Source organism: Podarcis muralis, chromosome 2 (genome assembly GCF_964188315.1).
Source record: "Podarcis muralis chromosome 2, rPodMur119.hap1.1, whole genome shotgun sequence".
Taxonomy (NCBI): domain Eukaryota; kingdom Metazoa; phylum Chordata; class Lepidosauria; order Squamata; family Lacertidae; genus Podarcis; species Podarcis muralis.
Genome location: NC_135656.1, coordinates 24,491,672 through 24,502,949, shown reverse-complemented (window position 1 = coordinate 24,502,949; position 11,278 = coordinate 24,491,672). Strand labels below are relative to the sequence as shown.

Genomic DNA, 11,278 nt, shown 5'->3' with positions numbered 1-11,278 from the left:
CTTTGGGATGAGGAGGGAAGCAAGCATTAATACAGAATTTACGACTATTGCTGTGTAAGCCTCTAAGCAATGACTTGTACCTCTCTGTTTTGTGTTTCTTTTTATGTTGTTTCCATTACTTCATGATGCTGAAGAAAAAAAGAAACTATTAAAAAGTGGCATATTAAAACTGTTTTGGATCATGCTTTAAATAGAAAGTGTGGGAACTGTGAGGAAAATACCACAGTGATTCCCAGGAGGGATAGCGAGGAGGTATTTAAAGAACTCAGGATCTTTAAATTCTTCTTACTTCCACCGTGCCTATCTTTGCTGCTGAAACATCCAACATAGCAGTTGATTATACCAAGAACAAACTTAGTTGGTCTCTAAGGTACTACTGGACATTTTTAATTTTTTTATATATATTTCGACTGCGTCAGACCAACACGGCTACCTACCTGAATCTAGAACCACAGTGTTGGACCGCATGTGACTCGGATACTTCTGGAGCACGGACTGGACACACATGCGGTCCAACAACAGCAGTTGATTGTTTGTCTCCACAAAGCCCATCTTTTCTGTGAAGCCTTAAGCTCTTACCTAGATGCAGGGTCAACCCAATACATTTTGGCACCTGAGGTGAATCCCCAAATTATGACCCCTCTCCCTGCCAGGGAAGAAAGGGTGAGTGAAGATCCACATCAGGAACAAGGGGGAAAGAAAGATCAATATCATGATCTACTGCCCCTGGGGATCCTAACTGGACAACATGGCTTGGCTGGCCCTGCCTAGACTGATCCTAAACATGTTTACTGCATTCTTAGGCCTTTAAGCAACTATCAGTTCTAAGCACACTTCAGTATACATGCTTATGATTGCACTGCAAATATCTTTCAAATGTTTTATCTCAAAATATACACTATATCTTCAGACATACTTAAACAGACTATGTAATAGGGCACAGTTTCACAGCACCCCGTGGAATGGCTTTCTCATTTCATTTGCCCAGTATAAAATGACTGAAACAAACGACAGCTATAAAGGGCTGTGGTAACCTTATGTATGGATCATTTCCCTAATTCTCAGTTTGTCCTAGTATGTCTCATATGATTTGAGTGAATATTATGAATCCCACCCTCTGTATATAGCTTTGATCTTATATGAGTGCATTTTAAACATTGTCTTTCCTTACTAGCTTAGGCAATAGGTTCCCGAATGGTGGTCTTCAGCCATTAGTGCCTCACAAACACAATTCAGGTAGTCAGCATAAAGGTTATGGAACAGTTGGCAATAATGCACTTGACCCTCCACTTGATTTATTATTTCTGACAAATATTTTGACAAGGGACAGATTTGCCCACAAATACCCATGGATCTCAAGTTTCTGGACTTGGAGCAAAACACACACACTCGCACACATATAAACATAGCTGATGTTTTGTGTAAATCTGGTAGATTGAGAAACTTGTATTAAAAAAGCCCAGAAGGTGTAACAGGAAAGCCTGTGTCCCAGCAAGGCCTGCGTCCTCACCAGGCCATAGCACTCCTGACAAATGATTTGGTCTGGAGCCACAGTGTGGAAATAAAGGGTGAGATTGCCCACCAGATACCAAGCACTCTACTATTCAAATTAGACCCCAGTGTTTTTCTTACAATCCTCTTGGACACAGGCCTGGCCAGGACTGTCTTCCTGTTATATACTCTGGACTTTACAAGGCATCTCTGACCCTTACCTGAGCCTATTCTAGCTGAGGCATCACACACCTGCTTCCCAAGCTAACCAGCCCCACCTGGGCTATTTTGGGAGAGAGGAGACTGCCCACTGGGGAGCGGGTGGGTTGGCGAGGCCCCCTAGATTTAGAGGCCCTAGGCTTCAGCCTACTTAGCCTATACATAAGTCTGGCACTGATTTCCCCTTTTTAAAAGGGAAGTTCCCTTATTCCGAACAGGATTCCTTGCAAGAAAAGGGAAAAGTTGACAGCTATGCACTGACTGTTGCTGTGGCTGCTACAAACAGAGGGAAAGGGCAGATCCACACCATACATTTAAAGGACATACAGTGCACATTTACAGGCAGGCGTCTTCCCCAAACAATCATGAGAGCTGAAGTTTCTCTGTGTCAGAGCTATACAGTAATTCTCAGCACCCTTAATAAACTGCAGTTCCCAAGATTCTTTGGGAGAAGCCACGTGGTTTGAACGTGCGTGATCTTCATTTTCAGAGACGATGGTTGTGAGGCCACGTTGTCACTAGATGGCAGCATTAATTACTTATTTTTAATGTAGCAACAGCTCTTTTTGATGGATCCACTGACAATTTATGATGCCAACTCAGATGAAATTTTCCACATTACACGTCTTTAGGTTTACCCCTAAGATTTTTAAGTATACAATGAAAAATATGAAGTGAGAATGTTACAAATGTGTAGAGCAGAGATTTTCAACCTTTTTGGGTCCACGGCTCCCTTGACCAACTACATTCTTTCTGCGGCACCCCTGTCGGGCTCAGGAGCCCAGTTACTTCACCCCTTGCCTGCAGAACTGGCAGCCTTTCACCCTTTTTCGAACACCCTCCCTTCTGGAGTGTTCCTCAGTCTCCTCTCCCCTCTCCTCTCCTTAGAAGTCCTCCAGGCAGCCACTGCTGCCACCCTGGTCTCTGAGTTGCCCACCCTGTCCCACCGAGAGGTGCCTCCTCACACTGCCCCACAAGGGCCTGGGAAGCACCCCCTGGCCAGCCCCAGAGGCAACATTCGCCTGGGGAGCTTATAGCCAGGGCTGCTGCAACAAACAACTGTGCAAGCCTTTGGGAGGCAGAGATGGGAGAGGACATCAGATGAAGGGAGGAAAGGAAAGAATGAAAGAGGCCAGTGTTGCACCCTGGACTATAATTCAAGGCACCCTAGGGTGCCATGGAACACTAGTTGAAAACCACTGGTGTATTTGCTAGTGTTGGGATTGGTTGTAGCTCTCGAAGAAGTGTATGATTGGTGGGAAATCTGGATTTCCTGGCATTTTTGGGTGGTATTCAACCAAGGTTTACTCATCGTAGACCCATTTCAATCCATGAACACGAGTAAGTTAAGGCCATTCACTTTGGTAGGTCTATCTATTCCAAGTCAAACTTAGTTGAATACCACCTATAATGTACCAGAAGTTCATATCACAGAATGGACGTTGTGCTGGATCTTCGGTCAGAGGTTCCATAAATTAAACACAGAGATACTTTGGGAATCCAGAATCTTGCTTCAACAGTGGGTAGTTGTGTGAATCTGGGGTCACTCCGTAGTAGCCCCTCAAACCTGGTTGCAACAAGAATGAGGCTTGACATTTGTTATGTCTGTTCAGGACTATACTACACCCCCATGTGGCAGCTGAGCGAATAAAATAAAAAACAACAACTCCTGTTTATTTTACAAATTCATGCTGCAGGAAGCTAAAATCAGGAGCAGGAGAGCAGGGGTGGTGGTCCTGGGGAAACTCAGCCAGATAGATGGGCGGGGTATAAATAAATTATTATTATTATTATTATTATTATTATTATTATTATTATTATTATTATCTGCTCCTGATTTCATCCCTATCTGCTGCTTTCAGTTAAATTTAAAATATATGGAGGTGTGATGGAATACAGTATAACGAATTGGCAGTCTTAACCATGAAAATTAGAGGTCAAGGAGAGGCGGTTTTTAAGCAGGATTGGAAATCTTTTGTAGAATATATCTAAAGAGTTATTGTAAAACATGTAAAAATGCAAGTAGGATTTGAATGAATAACAGCAGCAAAGCATGTATCTGGGAACAAGCGGAATAGATAGGGTATACTTATAATATGCAGCAATACTAGAAAATATGGGGAAATTACGGGGGGGGGTGGAAGTTGAATGATAAATGAATCATAATTGGAAAATATATTGTGTATTAAATTTGTAAACTTTTGAACTTTATTATGTGTGTGTGTGTGTATAGTGGTACCTCTGGTTACGAACTTAATTCGTTCTGGAGGTCCATTCTTAACCTGAAACCTTTCTTAACCTGAGGTACCACTTTAGCTAATGGGGCCTTCCACTGCCACCCCCGCGCAATTTCTGTTCTCATCCTGAAGTAAAGTTCTTAACCCAAATACTACTTCCGGGTTAGCGGCGTCCATAACCCAAAGTGTTTGTACCCCAAAGTGTTTGTAACCTGAGGTACCACTGTATATGGGGAGGAAAGCCACAACTGCCCATGGGGTGAGCACAAGACGATCTCCTCTAGGTCACTGCTTGCCAGCTCAGAGATGGCAAATGAACAATTTTCAACCGCAAGGTGGAGGAGGAGCAGAGCCCAGAGCCCAGTGGGGGGTTAGCAGGTTGGCCTCAGCAGGTGCCCAAGGATGCTACGCACTGGAATTGACCTTGAAACTGCACATCACATGTAGCATGGCCCCGGAGGATGGCACAAAAGGCCTTAGTTATTGTGTAGAAGATGGGATTTCTGCAGGTTCAGTTTGCATGGCTCCTTTGCAACCCATTGCCTCCTGAATCTAACACCAAGTTCTAACAGGCAGCAGATGAAGTGATGAAACCTGTCGTTTGTGCCACTCTAGTCTACAAATGAGGACATAGGAAGTTGCATTATATGGAGCCAGGTGACCGGTCCATCGAGTTATAGGGAAAAGATTCCCATACATTGAAAATTAGCACAACGGGAAGAAGGCTGGGCAACAACCCTTCTCCTTGATACTAGTTTTCTGTGTGCAGGGATATGTTTTTTTGTGGAATAAAATATGAATACCTGCTTGCCGCCTGAGATGGTAAAGCCCAGGCACAAATTTACCATCTTATTGGCTGCTTTTCAGAACTTGGCCCCAGTCTACCCTTGGTCTTTGCCAAGTTTATGGCCAAAGAACAATTAGGAAATGGATTTCAAATTTTATTTCCTATTCTGCTTCCCCACACCTTCACTCTGCAAAATTTTGTAGTTAAGGCCTAGTAAACACATTAAATATTATGCCAGTTTGCAGAATTTATTCAGAATTATTTAAACAGCAGTTTGGTAGTTCACATTTCTTCGTCTTTACATGCTTCTACCTCTGATGTGCCCTGATTATGATAGCTAGATAGCTAGATGGATCTGTGGTCCTCCAGTTGTTGCTGAAGTCCAGCTCCTTTCAGCCCCAGACAGGATTCACTGTGAATCACTTAACTTCACTCATAAACATAACTCATGGGGGCGGGGGGGGGGGAGGGAAATCCCTGTTGCCAAAGCCAGGCTTTCAACCTTTGCTTTAAGTCTCATTTACTCACTTTTTGTGAAGGTTAACAATGCAGTTCCGTGTGTGTGTGTGTGTACTTTGAATCCATGTTCATTCCATGAGTGGGCCAGTCCACTTGAATCTCTGGTCATTGTTAATAAATTCATCGATGTGCGCTGTGAAACAGTGCTCCCACCTATTTTGGCACCTGCTGAACAATGACTGCTGTTTCTGTAGACTGTAAAATGAATGCCCTTTTTGTATTACTACATAATACAGATCAAGGCTGCAGTCTTAACAATAGCTGTGCCAGTGCAGTGCAATCACTCCAGCTGGAGTAGCAAATATGCAGGAAGGCTTGGAGGAGTCACTATATGTAAACCTGACATGGGTGGTGCTGTGGTCTAAACCACTGAGCCTCTTGGGCTTGCCGATCAGAAGGCCAGCAGTTCGAATCCGGAGTCGAGATGCAGGAAGATTACAATTTGTGCATCTTCATATCAATGAAAGCTTATGCCACTGTTGATGTATCTAAGGAGCCACAGGACTCTTTGCTTCACCATAACAGACCATTAATGCTAGCACCATTCTGTAATTTATCTATAGTGGTTTTATTTATGCCCACAACAGTAGTATAAGTAAGTAAAAGGTAAATGACCCCTGGACAGTTAAGTCCAGTCAAAGGAGACTATGAGGTGTGGTGCTCATCTTGCTTTTCAGGCCAAGCGAGCCTGCATTTGTCCACAGACAGCCTTCCTGCACAGACTAAACCGCTTCTGGCGCAACGGAACACTGTGACGAGTGCCAGAGCATACGGAAACACCATTTACCTTTCAGTTGCAGCGGTACAGCTTGCACCGGTATGCTTTCGAACTGCTAGGTTGGCAGAAGCTGGGACAAAGCAACCGGAGCTCACCCTGTCATGCAGTTTCGAACTGCCAACCTTCGGATCAGTAAAAGCCCAAGAGGCTCAGGGGCTTAGACCACAGCACCACTACTGTAAGGAACACTGAGCTGAACTGGATGCACTCCTAGGTAAGGATGTACTGGATTGTAGCCTTTGGTTGCAATTAATTGTTTTTAATTGGTTTATTGACAACAACAAAAGTTTTAAAAGTTCGTTGTCTCACTGTGTTTTGACTTGGATGCCGCCCAGAGCGACCAGATTAACCCAGTTAAAGGGTTGGCATATAAATAATAAATTATTTTTATTAATAATAAAAGCGCAAACGAAAGGAAGAGGGAGGAGAAAAAAGTAGAGAAACTAAAGCATAAAGCGTCATTAGGTTGTACAGTAATAGTTAAATGGTTTATTCTACAGTAGTCATTCCGCCCAAATCAAGGAGGTAACGGGCTTTCCGTTTACAAAAACCCAGAGCCGTAATTAGAAATAATCCGTTTAAAGCAGAAACAAAAGAATGCAGCGTGGAGAGCTGAAGCGGGCCCCGGGAAAAGGGCGGCGCCCCGGGGAGCCTGCAGCTGCAGCTGCCGCCAGCTCATCGCTCGGCGGATCACCTGCCGCCCACTTCTGACACCCTTCCAGGCTGATGCAACCACCACAACACAACCACGTGGCTACCGTCAGCTGTTTCCACCTCGCCGGCCAATCGCTGCCGGCCCTGTTGGCGTCATGGGCGCGGCCAGAGAGCTCCGGAGCCCCGGCTTGCGACCGAGGGCTTCCCAACCCGTCGGACGCGGGGGGCGGGGCTAAAGGCGGCCCTTCCGAACCTTCGCCGCCCAATAGGAAAGCCCGGCCGGGAAGATGGCGCCTCCCTCAGGCCGGCGGTCACTGCGAGGCTTGTTGTTGCTGCTGTCGCTTCTGCCGCGGAGCTGTGACTGCGGAGTGGGGGGCGGGAAGACTTAAGTCCGGCGGGGGAGATAGACGCCGAACCCCGGCGAGGGGCAGAAATCGAGGCCGGGGCTTCGGCGCGACCTCCGTCCATGGAGGCCGCCGGCGGAGAAGGGGAGCCGGAGGCGCTCAGCTGCTTCTCCTACAACCAGGATTGCACGTACGTGAGTGGGGAGAGGGCAGAGTGGGTCAGGCTCCCCTTCCCTGCCCGTCCCCTCACTTCCACACCGGGGAAAGAGGGAGCCCAGCCCAGGGAGCGAAGCCATCCTCTCGTCCAGGCTGCCCAAGGCGGGGAAGGGACGGCGGCTTTTGGGGAATGCGGGGACGCGGATAATAATAATAATAATAACAACAACAGAAGAAAGGAAGGGAAGAAGGGGCGGGGTCGTGGAAACGGTCCCTACAGAATTAATGGATACCCGGTTTAGTTTGGAGATCTTGTTAACAGCATCTTTGGATTATTCCCGCTCTCTGAGGTGCGCTAAAATTAGGGTAACGTGGGCAAAAAGTTAAGTCTGGTGTGTGATGGATAAGCTTTTCCCTATCGCCACACTTCCCCACGAGCTGTGCGGATCCCGACCTTTTTTAAAAGTCCCAACAAGTCGAAATTTACTGCACATGGTGACCAGTTGATTTATTACTGCGTAAATTTTGGACTTTAGGTCTTCAGCCGCCATCATTTTCATACATGTTTAACTTCACATTTGCCTGTGTTATAACCATGACTTGAGGCATCAATTAAATATTAATGTAGAATTTGTGTGTGTGAGAGAGATACATGCACAGACACACACAGATACACATATACATACATGTGTGTGTGTGTGTATGTATGTATACGTATATGTAATATATATATGTATATGTATATGTATATGTATACCCCACATTTTCTATTATTTACAAAGCTATTAAGGATTTTTTTTAATGGAGATGTAAGAGCACCAATCATCTGATTGCAGGATATTGCTTCATAAGCTATTGCAAATTATTCTAAGAACATAGGGTTACACAAGCAGTGTTTAGATATAATCAACTGTGAATTGCTTGAATCGTTTTGTTCATGTTATAGTGTATCAATATAGAGTATCAGTGGGATGGCTGAGCTTACAGGTCACTATTGATCTGATACTACTGTATTTCATCTTCATAGGCATAACTGCTGAAAAGTCTGTCTCGCAAAATTATGTACCATCAAATGGCATCAGCACTTGTATTGCTTCACCAGCAAGCTCAGGATACTTGGTAATAACAGAGTAATTTTGGTAGCATGAATCCAATATTCAGATAACCTCACTTCCAAATATTTTTCCTTTGAGGTTCCTATCGCATGATAATTCAATGACGACTTTGTGAAATCAGCTGCAAATGAGTTCCACACCCACTCAAACATTTGTGTTTCTTCAGCTGAAAAGTAGTGGGAAAAGTTTAACTAAGCAAACTTAGTTATCCTTGGCTAAAAGATTAAGTCTCGTGACAGATTCAGTGACAGCTCTCCACAAGTGCCTTTCCATCAGAACTGAGCTGTAACACTCAGAATAACTCCCTATATAAGCATCTCTTGGCAAACTGTCACTGAATTCGCCACCAGAGAGTGGTTACCAAGTTCTAAAATGTATGGATTGAGCCTTTCTGACATTCGGTTACAAATGTAAACATCATTATAATATGCCAACAAAAGAAAAAGTTGTAATAGGTATCATCATACGAGTTTACAGGATTAAAAGCAATAATTATATTGGGTTTAGGTTTAAATCCACTTGCACAAGCTTTGTGACCCACTTGCAGGTCACAGCCTACAGGTTAGGAAACACTGCTCTGGGGTATGAAGTTGAATGTGGTTAGACTTTGGGTTGCTCAGCCTTGTGAATCTATATAAGCTAGCTTTCCACCAGCTCAAGAATAGGTTAGTAATTCCAAAAGAACTGAAGCCAAGCCCCAAAGCCTGGCTTTCTCCTTTTATCACTCTCCAGCTCTTTGTGCAGTGGCTGTGATGATGCCTTTTCATTTTCTCCTCTTCTGTACTGTACTTGCCTTTTGTAGCTTATCCTGTGGACCAAATGAAAAGGAAAGGCAATCTTGTTTAGCAGGAAGGGCAACAGGAAATGCCACAATGGCGTGTTCACAGTTTAAATCCCAAGTATGGTTTCAGTTGTCCCACTTCTTAAAAATCTAACGTAAATGGTGTGCACAGATGACAGACAGTAACGGACTCCTCCTTGATGAAGGATGCTTTAAACTGGAGGTGGGGAAGCTGTGGCCCTCCTATAACTTCCTGAACTGCAACTACCATTGTACTTGACCATTGATGATACCGGCTGGGGCTGTTCGGCCCAATCGCCGTCTAAATCCGGCCCACCTTAGGTCCAGGAATCAGCGTGTTTTTACATGAGTAGGATGTGCCCTTTTATTTAAAACGCATCTCTGGGTTATTTGTGGGGCATACAAATTCGTTCATCCCCCCCCCCCCCCAAAATATAGTCTGGCCCCCCACAAGGTCTGAGGGACAGTGGACTGGCCCCCAGCTGAAAAAGTTTGCTGACCCCTGATATAGAGAGCCACAGGTCATCGTCCCCCCCCCCCCCAGTTTTAAAGGAAAACTATTACAGTGGGACCTCGGGTTAAGTACTTAATTCGTTCCGGAGGTCCGTACTTAACCTGAAATTGTTCTTTACCTGAAGCACCACTTTAGCTAATGGGGCCTCCTGCTGCTGCCGCGCCTCCGGAGCACGATTTCTGTTCTCATCCTGAAGCAAAGTTCTTAACCTGAAGCACTATTTCTGGGTTAGCGGAGTCTGTAACCTGAAGCATATGTAACCTGAGGTACCACTGTATCCCTTTGGCAGGGCTTAAACTCTTGTGCCTGTTACTATTGGGGTATATAATCCTGTAGGACCACATATTGCAATGCATGAAACGTTTAGCATATCTTTCTTTTTACTCTAGAATGTATGAGGCACTTGTCCATCTTTTTACTGTTTAAATGCTTTGGAAACGAGATGTAGGGAGCCATGGTTGGCCCAGATTTCTGAAGTGTGCATGCAGTGTAAAAGAAATGTAGCTACCTTTGTATGTTTTCAGGATAGAAAGTGGTACATCCGAAAGTACTAAGGCATGCCTGCATCTACTGTAATATATGAAGAAGTTCTTGGTGTTGTTGAAACGGGAATTGGCACAGATTGGCGTTTGTTTTTATGCATTCCTCTGATGCAGGATGGCAGGGTACTCGCGGCAGCGTAGCTAGCTGCTCGGGCACCCGGGGCTGTGCACCCAAGACAGGGCTAGTTGCCTATGGGGGCGGGGCAAGCCACCCATTGGGTGAGGCGAGCTGTGGCAGGTGCCAGCCACCTCCCCTCTGCTGGAGGGTGGCTGCGGCCAGGAGAGAGGTGGCAACTGGGGCGCCCCTGCAAGCCGTGCACCACACATATCTCATCCCGCATCCCGCTGGAGGGCGTCCCGCAGCCCTAGTCCTGCCCATGGACCCCCTCCGCTACTGGGTATTCCCCTTGTGGTCCCAACAACCCTGTGGTTCTATGAAAACAAGTTTCTGGTCCTCATGATTGCAGAGAGAAGTCTGATTCTTGGATGTCAAATAGTGCTCAAGAATGCAAACAAATGAGAACAAAATATCCTCTTTCTCATTCCCCCACCCAATCCCATCCATCCATCTATCTTATCTTTATATTAAATTTCTCTCTCTCTCTCCAGGGTCTTTCAAGGGTTATAGCAGTTTCCAACTATGGAAGTTGTTGAACAGGCTCCAGCAACTGCCGTCTTGCATTAAACAAGTTACAATGTGATTTTTCCGGTCACATTAATCATGTGCAATTAAGGTGCAGGATGAGTCTCCTGTCTTCACTGTGCTTCCATTGTGGTTGTTAGTGCTGTGCAATAAATCCTGAGGAACTGGTCATTGCCTTAAACAGGATGTGGAGAAAGGTGAACTTGAGGTCTGACATCTTATCACTTTATAATTTGGGGGGGGGGAAGCAACCTCTGAGCCAGAAATATATTACTGTGAACAGGAAATATCTTTGCTCTGAGCCAAAATGCAAGAAACAAAGGACATTGAAGGAAGTCATCGGGGAGCATGTTTCAAACAAACAAAAGGCAGAAGGCTTTCATACTGGTTGCTGCCTAATTGGTCTATGAAACACTTTGCCATAGGGCACAGGGAATGAAAGTCAAATTAGTTTAACACATGATGTGACACATTCTA

General features: G+C 45.1%; 1 protein-coding gene across 4 annotated transcripts in view; it reads left to right on the top strand.

Moving 5' to 3' along the window:
* Positions 1-6,951: 6,951 nt before the first annotated feature.
* The window catches only part of WIPI1 (WD repeat domain, phosphoinositide interacting 1), a 49,840-nt gene continuing 45,513 nt past the window's right edge, over positions 6,952-11,278 (top strand). For 2 of the 4 annotated variants that reach the window (XR_003704449.2, XM_028713409.2), the window contains exon 1: positions 6,953-7,219. Coding sequence is in view for 2 of the 4 variants with exons in the window: in XM_028713409.2 (XP_028569242.2) it covers positions 7,152-7,219 (68 nt within the window). In the remaining 2 variants the exon portion in view is untranslated. Of the gene's footprint in view, positions 7,220-11,278 lie in introns of all 4 variants that reach the window. The other 2 variants (XM_028713439.2, XM_028713421.2) reach the window with 2 other exon arrangements.